Here is a 26,546-nt window from a genome sequence, read left to right as displayed (position 1 = left end):
GCAGAGCCAGAGTGGCAGGTCTGAACAGACTCAAAACTTCCCCCAATGGATTGGGCCGAAAGCTCTGCCACCTTTCCCTCCTCCCCGTCAGTGTGACGGGGATTTCAACTGAGCACAAGAAACTTGTGCTCTAGGAATATACACACTAACGAAACTAGGGTCACTAATCAGCTATTATGGCTTAAATATAAAGGTCAGAGAGCAGTGTTAGTCCCCACTGCTCTCTGACCCCTATAGAGAGTCCCCCGGCAGGTTAAACCTATGTCAGCCTAATCATGGGCAGGTCCGGGCAACCTTAGCCAGCCCTAATTACAAACTTTATAGGAAGGTCTTAAGTCTACCCCTAAAATGGAAACAGTGTCTGCCTCCCTAATTGGAACTGGAAGATGGTTCCATAAGAGAGGAGCATGGTAACTGAAGGCTCTAGTTCCTACCTACATTTGGAAACTTTGGGAACCACAAGTAATCCTGCACTTTCAGAGCGCAGTGATCTTGAGGGTTGGTAAGGAACTATGAGTGCGACAGATAGGATGGAGCCTGACCATTTAGAGCTTTGTAAGTAAGGAGGAGGGTTTTAAATTGAGTTCTGGATTTTACAGGGAGCCAGTGCAACGAAGCTGAAACAGGAGAAATATGGACCCTTTTCTCGGCTCCCGTATAAACACGTGTAGCAGTGTTCGGCACCAGTTGGAGAGACCAAAGTGATTTGTTGGGGCAACCGAATAATAGGGAATTACAGTAATCCAGCCTAAAGGTGACAAATGCATGTACTAATGTTTCAGAATCTGTCTGGGATAGGATATGTTTAAATTTTGCGATGTTATGTAAGTGAAAAAAAGCAGTCCTTGAAGTTTGTTTTATATGGGAGGCGAAAGATAAATCTTGACACTAAACTACCGTCCGTAACCCAGTGGATGACTCAAAAGGATTTACACAATGGAATGAATAATGGCAAGTTTGCAACTGAAAAACTTTTACAAAGGTTGGCTCAAGTAAGATTGTATTTGGGGGTTTAGTCAAGAAGAATGGGTTGTTGCAATAGACTGTATTATAATGAAATATCACTCAAACTTTTACTATTGTTTTCATCTGTAACTGATCTTGCCGTGTAAATGCTTCCCCTCTTTGCAATTCTCAGTTTTCTATTATTGATTTAACTAATTGAGTTGTTTTGTATTAATAATTTAACTTATTTAATTGTATACTTAAGTGTATTGCTTATGTTTTTTTTGTTTGTTTGGGTTTTGTTTTTGTTTTTTGTTTTTTTTTTAGTTATTATCATTTTAAAATATATATACAATATACTTATACTTTTATTTATTTATATTTTACTTATTTTAAGAGGTCTTATGTCAGGAAATGTTATGTTATTTGGAAAAAATGAAACACTGAATAAAAAGTAAAAAAATAGAATAAAAAATAACTAAATAAGTAAAAGTGATGACCATATACCTAGAGAATGGACTACTGCGTTCAACATATATTTAGTGGCACAGGGTCTTTTATCTTGTGTTCACACCTGATCTAATGCCACTGGAGAAACATACTTCCAGGCCATTTAGCACAGATGTGAAAACCCCACTTTTGTTTTACTAACCTGAATACTGTCTGTCTGTCTGTGTGTGTGTGCGTGTGCTTGTGCTTGCGTGTGCAGGTGCTGTTTGCGTGTGCGGAGGCCCTACATGCTCATGGCTATAGTAATGAGGCATGTCGGCTGGCTGTGGAGCTGGCTAGAGATCTGTTAGCCAACCCTCCAGACTTGAAAGTAGAGCAGCCACAGACAAAGGTAGGTCCAGTCACAGGTCCCAACACCCTGCAACACATTCTCCAATGTGCTTTTACTTCTCTTCACTCCTTCTGTTTACAGTCTTAATCTTACAAACTCATCAGTCAGTGTCTTGAAATGTGTATCGGGATTTTGAGTCTTTCTTCATGAACGAAAACCATTGTTACTGTGCCAATTTTTGTTTTGCGCCCGTTTCTTTAGGAGACACAAATTTTAACTATTCACAAAAAATAATACTTTTAAAGTGTGAATCTCCTTCTCAGAAGTAACTTTTTTTAAAATTTGCTGACATAATTATTATTTTCCCTAATTCAGGGTAAGAAGAGCAAGGTGTCAACGAGCCGTCAGACGCAGGTAGCTACCAACACACTGTCAAAAGCCGCCTTCCTCCTTACTGTTCTAAGTGAACGACTGGAGCTCCACAACCTGGCCTTCAGCACCGGCATGTTCTCCCTGGAACTCCAAAGACCACCAGCATCTACCAAAGCTCTGGAGGTCTTTCACTTTTACATAAGTACACATACACATTCTATATGCACAGATACTTGAAAATTCCTAAAAGTAGAGTAGAGTAACATTTATTACTATCTCTGCCAGGCTATGCCTGGCGGTGATCATCTATTTGGTTTTCTGTGTTTGTGTGTATCTGTCTATTGGCAGCTTGTCTTGTATAATACTGGACCTGTCAGCCTAACATTTTGTGTGTAAATCTATGCAGTGTGCACGCATTCATTTGTGTCAGCATTTTCAGACGGATTATAGATTATTGACTTTTGGAGCTGCATCTCTCTCTCTCTCAAAGCACTATTACAGTATAAATACAGTGAATGAAATTAACAACAGATCACATAAATAACAAATTAGTAAAACTGCAAAATAGGTATTTAAACTAGTAAAGAAAATAGAAAAATATATTTATGCAGTACATCTATCGACACACATATCACACGTGTCTCATACATTAACCTACAAACATGTTTTGCGTGTGTGTGTGTGTATATATACACTGCCTCATGCGAAATCCAAGCAAAAAACCCATATCAGATTACAGATTTGTGTGGTTGAATAAATAAAACAAAGTGGGACTCTATTCGTTGTTGATCAGACAGACTATCCTTTTTGGCTGTAGCTTACTAAATTTGGAACTGGTACATTTCAAGCCAGTTTCCTGTTGCCAGTTGGTGGCGCTATAAGTATAAGTGAATTGGACATTTGACATTTGGAGCAGATAGGAAGTTAAGTCAAATGACATTAGCTTCCTGTGTCATATCATAATATCGAAATTCATTGCGGCGTTACTGCTACACCATTTGACGAAATTTAAAACTCTTCACAATTTAGCATAGCCAACTTATGTAGATTCTCTTGTCCAAATTTAAGGTTGATCAATTGAAATCTGTTGGAGGAGTTTGTTTAAGTATGAGGCCAGGAAATGTTGGGGAAAAAACGCCTAAAAATGTATGTAAAATTCAAAATGGTTGAATTCCTGTTAGGTTTAGGGCTTGGCTCCAGGAAGCTTCTTTGTAGGTGTATTACACATACCTCTCAAGTTTCATAGCTCTATGTAAAACATACCGCGGGGGCAGCTTTGTTGAAATTTTCTGTGGCACGCTACAGAGCCTTCTTGCAACACTAAAGCCGAAAATAAAAAGAAAATATCATAGCAGATACCACATTTTAGGACTTCTTATGTGTGCCATGTTTTGTGAGATTTTAAGCATCCTTAGCCCCTCAAACAGAGTTTCCAGTGTTATGGTGAAAAATGCATCACCATGGCAATGGCGTTAAGTAAAAATGTAAATGCCTTGTATCTTATTATCATTTAAGTCTTACAACTATTCAGAGCAAATTTGAGGTTAATTAGGTTAATCTGCTTAGAGGAGGACATTAAAGCGGAAAAAAATCTAACTTCCTCTTACCAGTAGGTGGTGCTATGACAATGATTCATAATCGCACTGCGTATTTGTTCAGGCCTGGACTCTCATCAAATGTGACCAGCTGGTGTCAAGCTACAACAGTGTAATTTCAGTATAATGTCAAAACATCACAATTCGCCGCACTGCAACTGTAACACCATTGTACAAAAACTCACAGTCCTCACAATTAAGCATCATCAAAGTCTGAAGGCTTTTTTGTCCAAATTTGAGATTGATCTGGTCAGCCTGCTGAGAACAGAACATGAAAGTTTAAGACATGTCATCTCCTTTTGCCAGTAGGTGACACTCTGATTATCACATAGAATTGTCATGGGCAGGAGTCTTATGAAACGTGTAGTTTTGGGAAGATTACAGTCATGTCAAAAATATAGGACACCCTATGACAGTCTGTGTGTTTTTTTTAACAAATTTGGGCTTGTGGATATTTAATATTGATTTTAACAATACTAAGAGATTCAAGTAATATAACTACACAATTAAGAGATTTCTTAAAAAACATTCTGTAAGATTTAATATTAAATAAATAAATGCAATTTCTGGTGAGAAATAAATTAGGACATCCCCACATTTAATCCCATTAAAAATCGCTAAAATCATACACAGGTGTATCACATCAGGTGCACATGATTAAAACATCGTTACTCAGCATTGTGAAGGAGGCTTGCCCTATTTAAACCTCATTTAGTTTGGTGTGCACCTGACTGAAGTGAGAGTGAACAGCATGGTAAGATCGAAAGAGTCGTCTGAGGCCTTCAGAAAGAAGATTGTAGCAGCTTATGAGTCTGGTGAGGGATTTGAAAAGATCTCAAAAGAATTTGAAATCAGCCAATCCACTGTCTGGAAAATAGTTTACAAGTGGAGGACATTCAAAACAACTGTCAACATGCCCAGGTCTGGCCGTCCAAGCAAGTTCACCCCAAGAGCAGACAAGATGCTAAAGAAGCCTCCAAAAACCCTAAAATGTCATCACGGGACTTACAGCAGGCTCTTGCTACTGTTGATGTGAAAGTACATGCCTCTACAATCAGAAAGAGACTGCATAAGTGTAACTTTAATAGGAGGTGTACAAGGAGGAAATCTTTGCTCTCTAAGAAAAACACAAAGGCTAGACTAAAGTTTGCCAGAGAGAACGTATACAAAGACCGGGACTTCTGGAATAGTGTTCTTTGGACAGATGAGTCTAAAACTGAATTATTTTGACACCAGAACAGAGAACATGTTTGGCGTAAACCAAATACAGCATTCCAGAAAAGGAACCTCATACCAACTGTGAAGCACGGTGGTGGAAGTGTCATGGTTTGGGGATGCTTTGCTGCAGCAGTCCCTGGCCAGCTCACCATCGCAGAATCCACCATGAATTCTACTGTGTATCAGAGGGTGCTTGAGGAACATGTGAGACCAACTGTAAAAAACTTAAAGCTAAAGCGAAACTGCACCCTGTAACATGACAGTGACCGAAAACATACCAGTAAATCCACCAAGGACTGACTGAAAACTAAGAAATGGAGAGTCCTGGTATGGCCAAGTCAAAGCCCAGATCTTAATCCCATTGAGATGCTGTGGGGTGACCTGAAACGAGCTGTACATGCAAGAAACCCCTCAAACATCTCACAGCTGAAAGAATTCTGCGTTAAGGAGTGGGGCAAACTTTCCTCAGACTGATGTCAGAGACTGGTAGATGGTTACAAGAAGCGTCTCACTGAAGTTTTTTCAGCCAAAGGGGGTAACACTAGCTATTAGGGGGTAGGGTGTCCTAACTTTTTCCTCAGTTAGAATATGCATTTTTGTTGATATCTTTTTAATGAGTAAAACAAGGTTACTTGTTGTTGTTTACCTGCAATTGAATCTCTTTATTTTCCAGAGATAAATAAAAACAAAATTAGGCATCAATATGTGAACATTTCTTAACAAAGAACTGAATATTTAATGGGTGTCCTAATTTCTTTTACATAACTGTAGGTAATAAACATAGTTATAAACCACTTTCTTTTTCGTGGTAAATTATGTAGTTTGACACCACACCGCATCCACGCCATTTGATAAAAACGCTTCACAATGAAGCATCTGCAACATCTGTAGATGCTTTGTACCAAATTTAGAGTTCATACAATTAAATCTGTAGGAGGAGAACATTAAAGTAAAATGCCTGGAAATTACAAAAAAATGATGAGGTGCTACATCTGCCTCTCAATTTTTGTACGTCTAAGTGGAATTTAGGTAAGGGGTAGGGTTGCCAACTTCAGGGTGGAAAAATAAGGAACACCTTGTGGCTCCATCCCAGACCGACACAAATCAAGAGGGGGATTGGGGGCCCTCTCCCACGAGATTTTTGTGTCTGAGACCTCATTTCCTGCATTCTGGCAAAGTTTCACGCACAAATTTGTGTTTTTTATACATAGATACAAGTTTTTTTAGGTTCCCCAATATTGTGTTTTTTTTTTCTTTTCAGTATACACTGTCTTGTATGAACCCACTTAAAGATGCCATCACAAACTTACTTAGGCTAACCTGAATAATCATTTAGCCTATGTGTACTATTATTTCCTTGAGCTTTTGATTTTATCCTGAATTGTGTCAGTTTTTGAAGTCTGTTTTAATATGGGTTAGTAAATACTTTTCAATAATCTGTTCTATATGTTCTATAATGATGATTGTGCTATCAGCTTGAAGATGGTTAACAGGTGCATGTGATTAGGGGTATGGGCGATATTAATAGCCACCTCTGTATGTAATGGTCTTGCATAATGACAGCTGTTCTGTTGGAGATAATTGCTGGTGCAAGACCGTTTGTAAAACTTAACTTTGTTTTTTCCTCATGCCTATTTCTCATTGACAGATCCAATGAGCGATGAAGCAGGCACAGATACCGACATGCAATGGGATTTAAGGCATTTCTACATAAATTTATGGCTCACTGTGGGAGTGGAAACATGGCTTGTGCATGTGTGCGCAGCTCCATAGTGACTGAGATAGCCTGTGTTAAACAGAATCAGACATATGCAGCTTTCTAACTTCAGCAGCTTAACAGTCGGGCGCCAATGGACCTTCGCATAACTTGATACAGCAACAGTCAGCGGTTCAAAGAGAGCGTGGTGCTCCTGTTCAGTCAGATTAGTTTACCTTGTACACTTTTCCTCCTATTGGACCGACCCATGTGTTGTCAGTTATGTCATTGTCATTATGTTCTGTTTACAGACCGCATCTTTCTTTTCATGGACGGATGTAATGACATTTTTAAAAAGCAGGCATCTGAGTCTCTGTAACTATGGCAACTATGCAGCTGGGTCTGTCATTCAGTGTCACTCTCTCTTTTATTATATAATATTTCTTCGTTATGTCGCGTGAAACTATTTTGGTTTTATCATGCTCATGTCTTTCAAAGCATGTGAAAACATAGTTTATGAGTTAGAGTAGGGTGTTTACAGAAATATGGGACAATTTGCGTCCGATATTAATTCAGTACGGGACGGCACATTTTACCTTGAAATACGGGACAATACTGCATTATACTGGACGGTTGGCAACCCTTGGTGGGGGTCTCTGATTTTGAAAACTGGACTGAGTGGCAGAGTATGGGCTGGTTTAATTTCTGAAGCTTTGAAAATACATCCACTAGTCATGCTTTCTGTCTTTTTTGTGTGGGGCTTCACAACTATATACAGCTGCAATTTCAGAGAAGTTTGGGATGCTGTGTAACATGTAAATAAAGACAGAATGCAGTGATTTTGAAATCTATTTTGAGCTATACCTATTTGAATACAGTCATAAGATAAGATATTTGATGTTTGATGTACTTTGAATGGAAACAGAAACATATCCAGTGTGAATGCACAGTCAGTAAGTGTTTTAAGAACTGAAGACAATAATTGTTGAAGTTTTGAAGTGAAATTCTTGCCCAGTCTTGCTTGATATATGCAGTTGCTCAACAGTCTGGGGTTTCCATTGTTGAATTTTACACTTCATAATGCCCCACAATTTTTTAATAGGTGACAGGTCTGGACTGCAGGCAGGGCGGTCTAGTAGCTGTACTATTTTACTATATTGCTGGAAAAAGCAGGGATGTCCAAGAACAAGACATTGCTCGTGTGGCAGCTGATGTTGCTCCAAAAAAATTTCTTTTAGTACTATTTAGTTGTAAATTTTACAGTATGATATTATGATGGTCAATATAAGAATTTATCAGCAGTCAAGTAAAACTTATTTGAAAACCTGCATGGAAGCCTGTCCACGATTTCAGCCATGCTAATCTAAATGTGTCCTGGTAAATGGATGATCACAAAAGAATAACATTTCTGACTGACTAATTGATCATTTCGGCCCTAATCCCATGCCATTTTTGAATCCCAAAATAAACTATTTCACACCCTTAGTATTTTTTTGGACTGATGTGTGTTATGGTGTTTACATGCTGCATATTTTTATTTTATCCATTACAAGCAGGTTAGCCATAATAGAGAATCTCTGTAAGTTAGTATGAATAGGATTGTCTCTAAAATGCTGAAAATGTAGGTAAACAACAGTTGTTTTTTGAGAATGGCTGCTTTGTTCCTACATGTCAAATGTATCATGCGTATACTTGTATACAGAGTGGAGAAATTATGTCTAGCACACATACTCATTGTGTTTGTGGGTTTGGGTTGACCAGGTGAAGCTGGCCTACCAGGAGTCGGAAGTGGTAGCTCTGTTGAAGAAGATTCCTCTGGGCCTGGTGGAGATGTCGGCCATCAGAGAGAGAGGCGAGCAGCTTAGAGATGGAAACTTCTGTGATTATAGACCTGTGCTGCCTCTTATGTTGGCCAGCTTCATATTTGATGTACTGTGTACCCCAGGTGAGCACCAGTTATTGTTTGATCCCTGGATTTAAACCTTTAAAATCTAAGTTTAAGATTTAAAATGTTGAACTGTACTAACTTGGATATGTAGTTTTTGCGTTAAATTTAACATAAAGGAGATGCCTTCAGTTTTTTGTCTTGTCTTGTCTCGTCTTGTCTCGTCTTGTCTTGTTTTTAAGATTGGTCTAAAGCCAAGCCATTTAGTGTTCATAGATTTTTTGGATATAAGTGACATTGTTGATATTTCTTTAGAGGTTTTTCTTGTCGGCTCAAGCTAAAATTTTTAAATATTCCATTTTGAGTAATATTACACAAGAGTTTGTGCATTCAGGCAGTAAGCAGGCTTTCAACTGATTTGAAGCAAAAAATGTCAGACATGCAACAGAGGTCCCCATCTAGAATCAGACTAATGTTACATTTAAATTATACAGTATATATCGTATATATACACTAATATATATACTACATATATACACCCTTTCACTCTTTTTCATATTGTTTGTGCAGTTGTGTCCCCAACAGGCTCCCGTCCACCAAGCCGCAACCGTAACAACGAGATGCCTGGTGATGAAGAGCTAGGCTTTGAAGCTGCTGTTGCTGCACTTGGTAAAATTATTCTTGTCCTGTTCCTTAATCAAAGTCTGAATTAGATTCAGTCTCTTTTTATCTTCTCACCACTTCTTTCATGTCCACTGTTTTTGTCTTTACTTTAAACCATATACTGTTCACCGACACACTGGTATCTCTGCTTGTCGCAACCCTCTGCATGTCTGAAGGTATGAAGACCACAGTAAGTGAGGCGGAGCATCCTCTGCTGTGTGAAGGAACTAGACGAGTGAAAGGTGATCTGGCTCTGGCTCTCATGATCACCTATAAAGATGACCAGAGCAAGCTAAAGAAGGTAGCTATCACTACTGTTGTAATTCTAACCATTTGATAATAAATTGGAAAGTTTTTTTGTTTTTCCTGAACAGTTCTGACTGATAACTGAGATGTGTTCAGATGTGCCAGATGCCCGCTGGCTTTAAAAATAGGACAACAGATCAGGGGTGCGTGGAGAACCATTATCTAATGTTTCTAGTAGGGATGTCCTGATCAGTTTTCTTGCTCCCAGTCCCCATCAGAGCCATCTAATATTTCTTGCCGATACTGAGTCTGATCTGAAACTTCTATTTTCCTAGATAACACAGCTGCACATTGCACATCTTTCTTAAAGTTATTAAAATCGATCCAATGTATACCCTGTGCTTGAAACTATGAATAAACAAATAGCTCACAGTAGCCTATTTTCACAAAATAAATTATAAAATAACCCTCCCTCTCATTTTGGCCTAACTCGAGGGAGTGTCTTGTCCCTTTAAGAGAATTGCTTCAGTCAACTTGTGTCTGAATTATTGTCACAGAATGCAAAATATTACCTTGTTGTTTAAAGCAGTGTGATCCATGGTAAATCCTATGTTAATTTGGCATAATATTCAGTGGTGTGATGTAGGGCTGGGCAATATTGCTTTAAATTGATTTAGCGTTATTTTAAGGCTATATCGTGCTAAACAATATATAGCTTGATATTTTTCTCAAATATCCTTTAAACTAATGTTAACTACTAAAATACAAAATAATTTAATGAACTGCCTTTACAATAAAGTAAAAGTGGCTACTGTCATACAATAAAGTTAAAACACTACTGTTATATAATATTTAATGAAATATAGTTATAAGGACGTTAAATATAGTACTTTTATAATGAAATTTTTAAAAAGTATTGTTATAATTAAATAAATCAAAGCGAGACCCATGGAGCTTTCATTTTAAGGACCTGGCTCGTCTCGGGCTGGATGTGTCAGTGTTTTTGCTGTGGACTTGAAGTTCTGGTCAGCAGTTGGATGTTAGCGTTAGCAGACCATTAAAAAGGATACCAGAACGCCTTTGACATTGAGGATTCATTCACTGTGATCATATATATTAACAGTATTTGCAAATTGCAGTAGTGCATCTGGTTGCAAAATGTGACTAAATAGTCATGGTTTTTTGCTTTTTGCTTTTCATTCAGCTTTTTGCATGAAGGAGGGATATTCCTCCATTTCCCCTACATTCTATTCTATATGATATTTTGTTTGGTTTCTTTGTTTTTACACAGCTCAGTCATTGTATGTTTCTGCTTTTTAAATGAAGTTTGTCAGGATATTCTTAATCTTATTTTCATATTAACACTTTGAAATAATGGAAATTAAGCTAAGAGTTTGTAATTGGAATATATAGTAAGCAAGTAAGTAAATTTTGTTTTTATAGCACTTCTCACAGAGAGGACTCACAAAGTGCTTTACAAATGATAAAAGAAATACAAAATACAATACAATATAGAATGCAATCAATCAACAGAACTGCAATCAGTTACAGTCATAATAATAAAAATAGACATATAGTCACAAATGTTCTGCAATATGCATATATGAGGGATTTACAATCCCATAAAATGAAGTAAAATACTTACCATGTTGAAAAAATATTTTTTTGCATAGATAAGAGACATAAACTAAGGTTCTTCTTCACCTGAATTCAGTGCATTTCCTGTGAACATGTTTCTGCCCTTGTATTTTTTTTCTTATAGCAGTCAGTTTTGTGACATGCTACAGCGTTGCTGTTATGGTTATTGAGTTGACAGATCTAGACAAGGTTGGGGATTAACGGTAACGTGAACTTGCATCAGAGTCCTTATGGCTCCCAACAATGTCTCCCCATCCAGTGTAACTGCTTGATCTGGGATTTGATAAACAGCTTGTTTTTCTATCAGCAGAGCATGCATTTTAACACAACAGTGCCACTATGGTTGTGGATATAAATCTTGAAGGTTCAGTAAATGGATCTTGACAGTAGAATTTCATACAAGAATTCTTTAAAACTTCACAGCTCATATTTCCACAAAATGTAAGGCATTTTAACCATCAACCTGAAATCAAAGATAATCCCTTACTTATATCTTATTCTGCCACTGGGGGGGCTGAAAACAAGGAAAACAAGTCTTTAGAGGGTGAAGTCAGATAATGAAAAAGCTTATATAAACTTTAAGTCACCTATTTATGGGAAAAAACATCTGCGCCCAGAACATCTATAAATTGTCTCCTTACTGAAGATGCAAAGAAAGGAAAGAGTAGAGTCTTTGGCTATATCAGGTATTGGTAATGCTAAGGGCAACGCGCAAGAAAATAAGTTGTTAAACAACTAACTCCAAGAATTTTACACAAGTTTGTACTCTTAGGAACAGTCGAGTAATGTACCCCAATTATTGGAAGAATTTTCTTCCTCATATTAATCTCCCAGCATTATCTGAAAAACAGAAAAGTCTTCTCACAATGGCCCCATTAGAAGAGATGATGTAATAATGCCATTAAAGATAGTCACCTGGACCTAATGGGTTTTGCAGCTATTTTTTTATGGAATTAGCGGACCTACTTTTAGAATTGTAAGTTGAAATGTTCTTTCATTCATTTTATACTGCAGAAATACCTGCAGCTCTTTGGGAGGCTTATATTTCACTTATATTAAAAATGGAAAATGTTCGGAGTCTTGTTCCTCCTTAAATGTGGACCAAAAATTTCCTTCTTAAATTATAGTTACTTGTTTAGAGGACCTCTTGCCCATACTAATTAAAGAATACCATAAAAGAACTAAATTCAACTAACAATGTTAGACATCTCTTAAGTGTTTTTTTTGGACAAAACTCTAGATGGTCTAGTGCTTCTCTAGACACAGAAAAAGCATTTGACTGAATTGAGCGTTTTTTATATTTTACACATTAGAAAAATTTGGTCCTGGTAATAATTTTGTGAAATGGGATAAAGTCTTATATAATGACCCTCAAGTTGCAGTTATGACTAATGGGTTCAGATCAAAGAGCTTTTTTACGAATAAAGGGACTAGACAGGGCTGTCCTCCGTTGTCTCTCCCTTTTGCATTAGCCTTCTATCCCCTTATATATATATATATATATATATATATATATATATATATATATATATATATATATATATATATATATACACACACACACACACACACACATATATATATATTTAAATTGAAATTTATATTTATATATATATACGTATATACGTATATAATAACAAAAATGCCACAGGGGGGTGAATAGTTTTGCACTTTACTGTAGATCAGTTCTATAAACCTGGCTGCCTTATCTGAATTATGTTGGACCTGATTTTTCTACTATTATTTTGCAAGGAGTTGCCTGAACCTTCTTGCAAGATAAGATTCACCAGCAACAAAAGCTGATTCCAGTAACCGTCTACATAAGATTCTTGATCTGAGCTGTTTTTTGCTTGTTTTTGTTACTAGTTTCATGTGTCTGTCTTCTACTGTTATTGTGTAAAATAAGAAAACTCAATAATAAACATACTGTTTTTGCTATACTGTCTTCTGTAACCCAGAGTGGAGTTTAGGAAGAAAAGTTTTTCATCCTGTTTCTTTAATGAAGACTTCTGTCTCTTTCCTGTGTCACTTCTTGTTTCTCTCTCTCTCCTCCTTCCATCCTCAGATACTTGATAAATTGTTGGACAGGGAAAGTCAGACCCACAAGCCCCAAACTCTAAGCTCCTTCTACTCCAGCAAGCCAGCTGCTAGCAGCCAGCGCAGCCCGTCCAAACACACTGCCGCCAGTCAGAGTGGGGTGAGCGGGGCTGCTGGGGGTGTCTCCAAACACACACCCTCATCTTCATCTGCAACCACTTTGCCAGCCTCTTCTTCTAGCTCATCCTCTGCTGCGGCAGTGGCTGGTGATGAGGTGGCACAACAGGCTGATCTTAACCGAATACAGAACAGTTCAGCAGGAGAGAGCACTGCTGAGAACAGGGAGCATGGTGAGAACCTCCACTCCTGCCACCCCCTTTCTTGGTGCTTTGTCTTAGTATACTTTAGACCATCCACAGCAGCTTCATATACAACCCCAATTTCAAAACAATTTAGACGCTGTCAACTTTAAATAAAAATAGAATGTAATGATTTCCAAATCCTTTTCCACCAATTTTCAATTGAATACAGTCTAAAGACCAGATATTTCATGTTCAAACTGAAAAAAAGTTATTGTGTTTTGTAAATATACAGTCATTCTGATTTAATGCAATGTCAAAAAAAACTTAATATAGAATAAAATATTCCACAGGTAAAAAGGTTAATTGCTTACAGGTGATAATCTCATGATCGGCAATGAAAGGAGGGATGAAAGGATGAAAGGCAATTTGGAAATCATGAACTTGGTGTCCTCTGGGCTAAAGAGGAAAAGGACCATCCAGATTGTTACCAGCTCAAAGTCCAAAGCCAGCATTTGTGATGGAATGGGTTGTATGAGTGTCCATGTCATCATGGGTAACATCATGGGTAACTGTGAAGGCACCATGAATGCTGAAAGCTACATACAGGTTTTGGGGCAACATATGCTGCCATCCAGATGACGTCTTTTCAGGAACGTCCCTGCTTCCAGAGAGACAATGAGACACATTCTGCCCGTGTTCCAACAGCATGGCTTTGTCCTTAAAGAGTGCAGCTATTAGACTAACCTGCTGCAGTCCAGACCTGTCTCCCATTAAACAAATAGTATGTAGTGTATTATGAAGTGCAAAGTAAGGGCCTAGCATTTTTCTTCAGCAGAAAACAGGTGGCAAGGTGCTCGAGAGCTTCATCTGATGGGTTCATAAAAGAGCGCGTTTTGTCTTTTCTTTTTTTTTTAACAACGTGTTGCATGTGGGTTTTGTTTCAATGACAATACCTCTACATTAGCTTTAGCTATTAAGCTAACATAATGCTACATTAACAGAGGGAAGACTACACAGTGAACGACAAGCTTACAATGGTGCAGTGATGAAAGCGTAACACATCAAGAAACACCCAGTGTCCACCGGCTGATCTGCTCCTACAGACAGCCCCCTCTGTCACTTTTGTGACAGTAGCCTTGCTAAAAAGTTCAGAGATTTTCAACTCGAAGCACAGGGAGTGGGTGCACAGAAAATACAGAACGCTCTGAAAAAAAAGGAGGGTGCAGCGCTTTTTTTTCTGGGCCACCGCATGTGGCAGCAGATGCCTGCCTCTCATAGGGAACTATTGAAGAACACAAAAAAAGGTAGGTGGGCACAGGCCCTATAACAACAGAGACCCCAGACTGTCAGGCAACTTAAGTCATATATCAAGCAAGGGAAGTAATTTGACTTTCAAAACTTCAACAGTAACTCTCCTAAGTTCCCAAAAACTTACTAGTGTTGTTAAAAGAAAAGGTGATGCCACACAGTGGTAAAAATGCCCCTGTCCCAACTCTCTGGAACGTGTTACAAGCATAAAATTCAGAATCAGTGTATATTTACAAAAAAAAAAAACAAGATCTTTCTCAGTCTGAACATTAAATATATTGCCTTTGGACTGTATTCAATTGAAAAAAGGTGGAGCACTATTTGCATTTGCATTTGTCATTGCATTACATTTTTATTTACATTTTACACAGCATCCCAACTTTAGGAATTGTGGTTGTTGTTATCAGATATTCTGGCTCATTGGGGAACAGCCTTTCAACAGTCTTACTAGGAGCCAGCCCATGTATTACTTTAAAGGTAATAAGAGAATCTTCAAATCAAATATAAAATTGATATTGACTTGAGTTTAGATTTTTTGACTTGGTTTACATTTATGAAACTTAGATTCCAATGTCACCATGCATTAGGTAATCAAACTATGCTAACACATTTTCTTTCCCTGCAGTGTCAGATGGTCCTTCGTTATCAAATAACCAGCAGAATGAAACTGCTCCATTTAAGCTCGAGGCCACAGTGCCCAGTCGTCTGGCACTGGGGGCACGCTGTGGATACAGCCAGCGCTGCTGGGGCTCACCTGTCCGGCAGAAGAAGAAACACACTGGTAAACTCAGAAATGTCAATGTTCTTTAAACAGAACACAATTTACTGTCACTTTAACCTCCACATAAAATAATCAACAAGCACACACAATGAAGATGTAAATGTGATGTGCATGTTGTTTGGACAGGCATGGCAAGTATTGACAGCAGTGCCCCAGAGACAACCTCAGACAGTTCCCCCACACTCAGCCGGCGGCCGCTCCGGGGCGGCTGGGCAGCAACATCTTGGGGGCGGGGCCAGGACAGTGACAGCATCAGCAGTTCATCCTCTGATTCACTCGGCTCCTCCTCCTCCAGCGGCTCCCGCAGGGCGGGGGGCGGGGCCAGGGCTAAGAACACCGACACCAGCAGGTAAGCACAGACTTCCTCTTCATCAGCTTACTAAGACATATAAAGGTACACTAGCCATGTTACTAGAATTACCCACAACATATTGAATTGAAATATAAAGCCTGACTGCTGACAGAAGTCTACTTGGGACCTCATCAGACATCACACAAGTCAACTGCCTGTCAAGCCTTGGTCACTAGCTGGGTATTTTATGAAGGAGGCTGAAGCTGGATTTACACAAGGTCTGAACAATATGGGAAAATAATATAATTGTAGTTGTTGTTTGTAGACAAGTGCTACAATTCTGTATGGAATAAGTTGAGTAAGTTCTTATCCTCTGTATTTTTACTATACACAAGTAATAAATCATTCTATGATATGAGCAACACAACATTGGGTTTGGTCAGCATACACACTGTTCTATCGTGCATTTTAATGTTAAAACTACATGAACTGATGCATGAATTGATATGAATAACATGTCTTTGTTGAGCTATTGAATTGTAAAATCTTGCAGTCACAGTAGAACATTCTGACCTTGTAAACATCAAATGTAACCATGATGACTTACCCCGTATTAAGTATTAAAAAAAATTAAGTTAAAACCTACATACATTTAAAACTACTCGACAGTTCTACTGCCAGTTTCCTCTCTGCTTCAATTGCCAACACCAACACACCTGAGCATCTGTGTGCTCTGAGCACATCCATAGTTTCTCTCTCTCTCTCTCTCTCTCTCTCTCTCTCTCTCTCTCTCTCTCTCTCTCTCTCAACCATGCACTTACTCCACTGTACTAAACTATATCCCAAAGGAGCTACGTTACTCACACAACAATGTAATATATAAACGTGGACTGCACATAAATGGTAAATGGACCTACATTTTTACAGCACTTTTCTAGTTGTTCGACCACCCAAAGTGCTTTCTCACAACTTGTTATATTCAGTGATTCACACATACATTCATACACTTGTGGCTGAGGCTACCGAACAAGGTTCGACCTGCTACTTTTTTTTATACATTCATTTCATACACAATCACACACTGATGGCACAGCCTCTAAGAGCATTTTTTTTGTTTGTTTCCAACCCTCTAGTTGGTTAGATTGCTTAGCATTAGAACAATGACCTTTTTAAAAAAATCAAAGTTGATGCAATTTGACAACTACATCGGATTGCACTCACTAGAGCTCCTTGTGTCCAGTTAACCAGTCAGCTTTACATATGTACTCAGATAAATCCAGGAGTATTGGGATTCCGTTTATGAAGTTACTTGAATACTTATTTTTTGTAAAACTAACACACAAGTAGACACAACTCTACTATACATACTTACAAATGTAAAATGACAGTTGATATGACAAATATGAAGTAATAGTTATTATACAACTAATATGAAATATAATACTAATCAAAGGTGCGCGAACAGGTTAGTGTTAAATAACTTAAGATATTGATTTAGGCATGTTAGCTGAAACCACACAATATAAATTGTTAAACTAAATTTAGATTAGATTTGATTAGATTAGATTAGAAAGTTTTATTCATCCCCAATGGGGGATGAATAAAACTTGTGTTGTTCCTGAGTTTCCACCAGGAACAACTCGCACAGGCAACACACTATGTACAAAAACAAATGTAAAACACACAAATAACACCAATAAAAAGCTATTTGAGACTTCATCTTCAGCTGAGACTACATCTAAAAGTATTCATTAAAAAATTCAACAGCTTCTAGAAGAAAAGACCTTCAGAAGAACACTAAGGCATCCTGAATTGCCTAGCTTCTGAGTCCATTAACAATACACAGTGTAATGGATGGCTTTCAATACACACAACTGTTTTTAGTGTAACCCCTTTTCGCTTGCTACAATGGTTTCATGTGAGTCTGGAGTAAGGCCAATAACCAAGCCAGCCTTTCTGATTATCTTATTGATCATGTTTTTATCAACTGTAGTGAAGTTGCCATTAGGACACGAGCTAAGATTCTCTGATAAAAGACATGTCAAAGAATGTAAGCTTCCTTCAAAAAGAATAACCTTGACTTAACCTTCTTGAGTACAACAGCAGTGTTCATACTCCAGGTTAATTTATTGTGCAGGTAGACACCAAGATATTTGTACGACTGGACAGTTTCTACCTGCTGGCCCTTAATTACCACTGGGGAGACCTCCTCCTTCCTTCTGAAGTCAATAATTAAACATCCATACACTGCCAGTTTGCAGATCGTCTTACAAACAATGCAAGTCCTCAGATGATGGATGGGACAGGATTGTGTGAACAGCTTTATCTGACTGCCACACAGCACTACCAACACTGTTTTCTGTAGTAATTTATTTATCAGTGTTGAGCAAGTTACTTTTAAAATGTAATATATAACTTTTTGTTACCCTTATTTGAAAGTAATAAGTTATATTACAGTATTACTATCGATGTAGAGTAATGCATTGCACTACTTTTGCACTACTTTCACCAAAATGACTTCCTTGGTGAGACTAGGCATTATAAAATGTCAGATGGACATGTTGTTTAACAGAAGGTATTAAAAGCACACATGATCAAGTTTATTGCAGTTCATTTATATGTCCCTGCTGTTTCCAAACAGACTTTAGGCACAAAAGCTGAACATGACATGTTTCAGATGTCATTAATCATTACTTAACATTTCTCCTCCTGTTTATTGCCTTAAATAATTCTATATATTTGTCCTAAAACATTCAGAGATTAATTTATTATTTGTGTTGGCTATATATATTATCAGATGGCTTCTTGCTTGTAGGTATTTATAAAAGTGAGCATGTGGAAGTTTAAATATTTTTTCAATATTCCCATGGGTTTTCACCCCCTTATTTGTGATCACCTGGCTAAATCTGGTCAATTCTATGTTGGCCCATATTTTGAATGTGTCATCTATCAAACTTGATTGTAAATTTTGGTATTTTGCGATTCAAATAAACCCAATCTTTTTGAAATAGTTTTTAGAAGTTTTACCTACGCTCTTATTGTGCTTATACAAATGTTATCTCTCTTACCACCAGTTATATCAGTTCTTTTGGAAAATATGAGTTTGTTTAATGATTTCTTGTATTGAAGTTATACCAAGATAAACCAAAGTTTTGCTTGATTTTATCCATTATTTCCATAACTGACTGGGTTCCATTTGTTTAGTAGAGAATTATATAATTTCCATGCATTGCCATTTTGTGTTATTCATCTCCAATCTCTACTCCTTGTATATTTTGAATAATCAAAAGATACTAAATATTCTCTTCTATTTTTTTCTACTATAGGGTACTGGTTACTCCTGTTCTTGTGATAGATGTTTTATATATCATTTGTAGCCAACCAAGCAATTGTTAATCAAATTCAAATTTTGCACTAGTTCTTTTTTGTTTCGTTTTTGTTTTTTGTTTTTTTTGCTGTGGAGTGAGTGCCCTTGAGTTTTATGATAGTTTTTTTATACAAGCTGGAGTTGATGTGATGCAGCGGCACTAGGACAAAGAGAGACTCCTTATTGTAAGGCAATATCTTCTCTCTTCTGCTTAGAAATGGTGAATTTACATCACACAGAAACTTAATCAGATACTGTGGCTATTGTTTGATATCTAGTGTTGGCAAAACGTATTTTTGTGCACTTACGACCCATCATTAGCACTGTTAGCTTGTTTAATATGTGAATAATAAGTGAATGCCATTGTCACACTGAATGTCCCTCTTAGCCTATTCTAATTTTATATATCTAAAAAATAAAAAAACTGATCATCGAATGTTCGTATAGAACAGCCAAATCTGATTCAAATTGCAAAATTCTGAGTCAGGTACAGCCTTAACTACAACAATAGACAGATGTGCCATACTACATGATCAGGCCATGTCCTTATTTTAAATCCTATACCCTGCAGTAACTGTGTTAAGATTCTGTTATTAACTTTGTGATACCGGGCGATGGTGAACTACGAACCTACTTTTAGAACTGAAGTCACATTCAGGTAACTTCCACATTTCTCTCCTTCTCATTACCTACCTACATTCACTGTTACAAAGACCTGGGTTCGCAATGAGAAGAAGGCATGTGATGAAAATGTATTTGCTAGATGTGTGTTGCTGAAAAAGAAAATATTACAGAGCCCATCCTTAACTTCCATAATGTTTTCTCTACTCTCAACAAGGTACAAGGTAGATTTATTTGTCATTTTGTCAATGTGGTTTAAGAAGAAATTAAATTAAGGTTAAGGCTTCTCCATTAGAAAATTAAGTAGTGAAATCTGATTATTCACAGCTCAACTCTTGTGGTGTCAAAGAGTTTTATCTGTAGCTACTGTACCCCCAATGTGTAGGTAGTTTTTTTTAAGGAGGTGCACATCAGCCATGGCAAAACCATGTGGCCACATCATGACGCCATAACATACAACTATAAATCCACCTCATTAAAAGTGATGTTCATTGCTTGAAGCCTGACTTAAGCAAAATTACCAAACTGACCTGTAATTAAACTGTTCCCGAATGCTGATTTAGACCAAATGTGAACAGTCAAGTCAAGTCAATTTTATTTAGAAAGCCCATAATCACAAATCACAATTTACCTCAGAGGGCTTTACAGCATATGACATCCCTCTGGACCCTCACATCCACTATGGAAAAACTCCCCCCAAAAAACCCTATATCAGGGGGATGTGGTAGAAACCTCAGGATGAGTGGCTGAGAAGGGATCCTTCTACCAGGATGGACAGACATGCATTAGATGTTGTAAAATAAATTAAATTACAGTAGATAAGATAGTCTTTTATTAGTCCCACAGTGGGGAAATTTGCAGTGTTACAGCAGCTATGAGGTACAGGATAAGCAGCAAAAGAACAATACAATAGTAAAAAATAATTACAAATATAAAAATAGTAACATAAAGTTACAAGGTGCCAACAACTCAACAGTCTCGAAAAATATATGTATAATAAATATGTACAAACAAATATGTACACCAATCGCACATGGAGGATAACAAAATGATGACAAAATGATAAATAGGAGAGAGAGGAAAAGAGAAAAAGAGAAAGAGAGGGGGAGAGATGCCCAGCAGCGATAATGTTAACAATGACAAAACAACAATAGTAATAGAAATATATATTATTGTTAGTAGAATTTGGCATTGAATAGACTCAGACACAGGTACAGCCACAGACAGGACCACAGCATCAGCACATCCATGACCATGATCAGGCGTAGCCATGATCCGAGAAATCTGCGAAACAAGGGAGCACAAACCCTCCAGAGAAGAAGCTGAGTTAGTGACATGCAGTAATAGGAAGTGAGTGTTTGCAGATGAAGAGAGAGAAAGAGAAGGAGAGAGGAGCTCAGTGTATCATAGGAGGTCTGCCGGCAGACTAGACCTATGTCAGCCTAATTAGGGGCTGGTCCATGGCAAGCCTGAACCAGCCCTAACTATAAGCTCTGTTGGAGAGGAAAGTGTTAAGTCTACTCTTAAATGTGTAGACTGTCTGCCTCCCGGACTGAAACTGGAAGAGGGTTCTACAAAAGAGGAGCGTGATAGCTGAAGGCTATGGCTCCCATCCTACTTTTGGAGACTTGAGAAACCAGAAGTAACCCTGCATTTTCAGCACAGTGCTCTTGAAGGATGATAGGGAACTATGAGCTCTAAAAGACATGACGGAGCCTGACCATTCAGAGCTATGTACGTAAGTAAGGAGCAGATTTTAAATTCAGTTCTGGATTTTACGGGGAGCCAGTGCAAATAAGCTAATACAAGAGAATTATGATCCCTTTCCCTTGTTGCTGTTAGTACAAATGCCACAGCATTCTCAACTTCAACCTTAACTTTATCTGTCCCCAAAGGGTAATTGGTTTTGCAGGCATAAAAAAGGACATAGAAAAAATACAAAAGAAAAAATACAAAGACAAGGTAACAGACATTGAAGATAGCAGCCCTGGAGAAGCAACGGTTGTCCCTGACGATCCTAGTAGCTACATTACACACAAGAATCAAATGCTGAGTCAACATGGTCCATTCTGGACCAGTTGGAGAGTCTTTATAGACTTGTTGGAGCAATGTGATAATAAAGAATTACAATGATCCAGCCTAGAAGGAACAAATGCATGCACAGTTTTTTCTGCATCTGTTTGAGACAGGATATGCTTAATTTCTGCAAAATTATGTAAGTGAAAGAATGCAGTTTGTTATATATGAGAGGCAAAAGATAAATTGTGATCAAATATAATTCTGAGGTTCCTTACAGTTGTGCTGGAGACCAAGGCAAAGCCATCTAAAAAAATATATATCCTTAGAAAAAGAGTTTCTGAGGTGTTTGGATCCAAGTACAATAACTTCGGTTTTGTCTGAATTTAACATCAGGAAATTGTGGCTCATCGAGACTTTTATGTTCTTAACACACACTTGTAGTCTAGATAACTGATCAGTTTCATCTGGCTTCATCAATAAGTATAGTTGTGTATCATCCGCATTAAATTGGAAATTACGGAGTGATGTTTAATAATGTTGCCTAGGGGAAGCATAGATAAAGTGAAAAGGATTGGTCCAAGCACAGAACCTTGCAGCACTACGAAAAAGAATTTAGTATACAAGGGGGATTGATCATTAATATAAACAAACTGAGAACGATCTGATAAGTATGATTTAAACGAGCTCAGTGCCGATCCATTAAGGCCAATTAAATGTTCCAGTGTTTGTAGTAAGATTTGATGGTCGATTTTGTCAAATGCAGCACTGAGATCTAATAAAATTAGCACGGCTACAAGTCCTCCTGATCAATAAGTCATTAGTATTTTTAATCAGTGCTGTCTCTGTGCTGTGATGCACTCAAAATCTTGACTGAAAATCCTTAAACTATTATTGTGAATTAAGTCACACAGTTGATTAGCAACTACTTTCTCAAGGATTTTAGAGAGAAAGGGGTGATAAGATATTGGTATATTGTTTACTAAAACCTCTGGACTGAGAGTGGGCTTTTTTAGAAGAGGTTTAATGACAGCTACTTTAAAGGACTGTGATGCATAGCCTCTTAATAGAGACATTAATTATAGCTAATAAAGAATTGTAAACTAAGGCTAAAGCTTCCTTAAGTAGCTTGGTCAGGATGGGGTCTAACAGGCAAGTTGTTGGCTAGGATGAGGAAATTGTTAGTTGGTGAAGGTTGATTGGGTAAAAAACAGTCAAAGTGAATTCAAGGCCTTACAGCCGTATCTAAATTTCCTCTGTTTGAGGTCATTTAGGTTGAGGGCAGGAGTTGATGGTTTTTTTCTCTAATAGTTATAGTTATCTCATCAAAGAAACTCATAAAGTCATCGCTTGAGGGCTAGGGAAATAAAATCCACTTATAGAAACGTGACTCTGTGTCAGCCTGGCTACAGTGTTGAAAAGAAATGGATTGTTTTTATTTTCCTCAATTAATGATGAGTAATAGTTTGCTCTGGCAACGCCACCAAAATTTTGTATTTTGGTGATGTTGGAAATGGGTGTGGCAAAATGACTTTGCAGCGCCCCCTAGCGTGTAGCCACAATTGCCAATTTCGCCTACAGTTACAAAATTCAGTACACTTATGTCTCATGCCCAGATGCACAAAAAATCCTCTTGTACCCACCCCCCAAACCCGATCTGCCTGAAACATCATAGGTTTGATAGGGGTCCTGCCCTGAACACATCTGTATTAAAAATGCATTAGTCGTGATAGCGCCACCTACTGGCAACAGGAAGTAAGCCTTGACAGCTAATTATCATTTGATTTACATGATATTTACATGGTTTGGTCTACAAATCATTCCACCAGATGCTAACGCTAGCTTAGCTCTCGATCACATGCAGGACATCATTGACTAACAGCAGAAGTTCCATCCCGACGGAGCTCACATTGTAGCAGAGGAATTCAATCATGCATGTTTAAAGACTGTGCTCCCCAAAAATGTACAATATGTACGATGTTCCACCAGAGGAAAGAACAATCTGGACCGTGTCTATTTCAACCTGAAGAATGCATACAGACCAGTCGCCTTCCCCACAACCTAGGCCTGTCCGACCACCTCTCACTGCTCCTTCTTCCTGCATACACACCCCTCAGACGCAAGACAAAACCAGAAATAAAAACTATAAAAACCTGGCCTGTGGGAGCACTCCCACAACTGCAAGACTGTTTTGCACACATCATGGGACATATTTGATCAGCAAGATCTGGAGGAACACACTGAGACTGTCCTAGCTTACATCAAGAACTGCACTGACTCTGTCGCTGTTGACAAACGCATCCGGGTCTACCCCAACAAGAAACCCTGGATGTCAAGGGACATACAAGCCCTCCTGAGATCCCAGGACTTGGCCTTCAGGTCTGGTGACAGAGAACAATACAACATGGCAAGGGCAGACCTAAGGAGAGGCATCAAAGCTGCTAAAGAGATTTACAAGAGGAAGGTGGAGGACCATCTCTCACACAACAACCCATGGCAAGTGTTTGGTGCTGACACCTCCCTGGCAGAGGAGCTTAACCGTTTCTTTGCTCGCTTTGAGGCAAAGAGGCCCCAAACAGTCCACCAGCATAATCTCATCACTTGAAGTACTTCATCTGAGCCAGGTGCTGAACAAGGTGAATCCCAGGAAAGCAGCAGGACCTGATGGAGTACTTGGCAAAGTACTCAAAGCTTGTACTGACCAGCTCTCTGGAATCCTCACCAGGATATTCAACCTGTCCCTGGCACGAGCTACCATCTCTTCCTGTCTGAAGTCGGCCACCATCATCCCTGTACCCAAAAAAGCCACCAGTCAGCTGCCTTAATTACTACAAAACCATAGCACTAACATCTGCAGTTATGAAGTGTTTTGAAAGGCTCATAGCTGACTACATCAAAGCCAGCCTCCCTTCCAAATATTTATACTAATCTATGTCTGAGTGTGTCTGCTAATCAATGACTGTGTCTGCTGTTCAAATATGTGAAAAGTGCTTTTTTTAATTTGCATGTCCTCTTATGCTACTGCATCTGATCAGACGAAGAACTCGTAATTTTGTTGTACAATGACAATAAAGGCATTCTATTCTATTCTGTTCTATTCTATTCAAATGATGTACACCAAAGTGACTTGGTAATTCATGCGCCCTCCAGTGCCAATTATTGGATGCTGGAAATACTACACCATGTGAGATATCTCACTCCAAGGGCCCTTTCAACGCTGCTTGCAGCTTTAATTTTCTTAGTTTCACTATTTTCTTCTTAAGAGGTACAGTGGAATCAAGATTTAATTGCAGTGAGCCAGCAGCACTATCAACAAGATAATCACTTTGGGACTTAAGTTAGTATAAGCATTCTCAGTTAATGCTGATTGAATCAATTCCTTAAATTTAGCTGCAGCACTTTCAGACAGACATCTATTATAGTAACTTGCTGAGTGGCATGTAATCAAGTAATAAGAAATCAAAGGTTATTAAATAATGATCAGACAAAGCAGGATTCTCAGGGAAGACTATTAAATCATAAATTTTGATGCTGTATGCCAGAACAAGATCTAGGATGTGGTTAAAACAGTGAGTGGGTTTATGTACACTCTGAGGCTATCATTATTAATGTCCGCATGAATATTTAATTCACCTACAATAATAACTTAAACTAAACTTGAACCCAACTCTGAGAATTCAGATAGAAATTCAGAGTATGGGGCGGTAGTGCAGTACACTATAACAAATAGTATTGGCCGTAAAGTTTTCCAGGTTGGGTGTGAGAGACTAAGAAAAAACCCCTCAAATGAATTATAATTTAATTTAGGTCTAGGATCTATTACTAAGATTGAATCAAATCATATTAATCAATAAATGTGAATCAAACCGGAATGTGAGTATTTATATGACAGGGAGGAGTGGGTTCATTCAGGCCATCAGGACACAACCAGGTCCAGGGGAGGGGGAGACAGAAGAAATCAATATGATTATTCAATATCAAATCATTAACTAAAAGAACTTTAGATGATAAAGATCTGATGTTAAAAAGTCCACATTTAATTCTCCTGTTATAATGTTCTCTTACAGTAGAGATGTTCGTTTTTATTAGATTTTCAAGTACAACTCCCCTTTTTGTTTATTTTAGATTTAAATAATTTAAGTGGTCAGGGGACAGAGACCATTTTTATTACACTATGGATGTGTGACTACACATGAGGAAGCTCAGAGAAGCTTGTAAAACAATATGTTCAGGGCTTTGAAGTACAGACCTCTGTCAAAAGCACAGCTCACAACAGTTCACAATGAGACTTTTGAGGCACAAACATTAAATTTATTTTTATCAAAGCCAAAGAGATAGTAATAATATAATGCTGTTCAGCAATGTGCTGCACCAGACAAAATTAATTCCTCAATGATCTTGGTTTGCAGGAAATCTTGGCCATTTTGTCATCTGACAAGTGATAAATTGGTTGTCATATGATGGAAATAGTTTTAAAACTCTTTAGATGTCTGCTGCTCTTATACTTTCAGTAAATTGTTAAATTAGTTATATATGTAACATCTAAAGAGAGAGGAAATTATAATAGCGTTACTTTTTTTTTTTTTACCAATCAAAGGAGACAGATAATAAACATGAGTGCAACAGAAAAGTCAAACACAGAGCGGCCTTATGATAACAAACACGAGACCTCTGGAAACAGTACAGTCCAAATGTAAAAAGGCTGATGAGAGATAAGGTAAAGCGTAGTTGGAAAAATGTTTAGGCAGTTCGTTTTTTTTCAGTTGAACTTATTCCTACTCAC

At 37.9% G+C, this 26,546-nt stretch overlaps 1 protein-coding gene across 1 annotated transcript in view; it reads left to right on the top strand.

The window, feature by feature from the left end:
- Positions 1-26,546, top strand: part of zswim8 (zinc finger, SWIM-type containing 8) — a 67,838-nt gene that overhangs the window by 10,832 nt on the left and 30,460 nt on the right. Inside the window, exons 2-9 of the mRNA XM_088086779.1 lie at positions 1,655-1,786; positions 2,102-2,281; positions 8,369-8,552; positions 9,063-9,161; positions 9,332-9,456; positions 13,105-13,426; positions 15,312-15,467; positions 15,594-15,816. Of these exons, the coding sequence (XP_087942905.1) occupies positions 1,655-1,786; positions 2,102-2,281; positions 8,369-8,552; positions 9,063-9,161; positions 9,332-9,456; positions 13,105-13,426; positions 15,312-15,467; positions 15,594-15,816 (1,421 nt within the window). The remainder of the gene's footprint in view (positions 1-1,654; positions 1,787-2,101; positions 2,282-8,368; positions 8,553-9,062; positions 9,162-9,331; positions 9,457-13,104; positions 13,427-15,311; positions 15,468-15,593; positions 15,817-26,546) is intronic.

This window comes from Plectropomus leopardus, chromosome 13, assembly GCF_026936395.1.
Source record: "Plectropomus leopardus strain MGB_pleo_1.0 chromosome 13, ASM2693639v1, whole genome shotgun sequence".
Taxonomy (NCBI): Eukaryota; Metazoa; Chordata; class Actinopteri; order Perciformes; family Serranidae; genus Plectropomus; species Plectropomus leopardus.
Note: the sequence above shows the minus strand (reverse complement) of the source record. Positions and strands in the feature narration are given on the sequence as shown.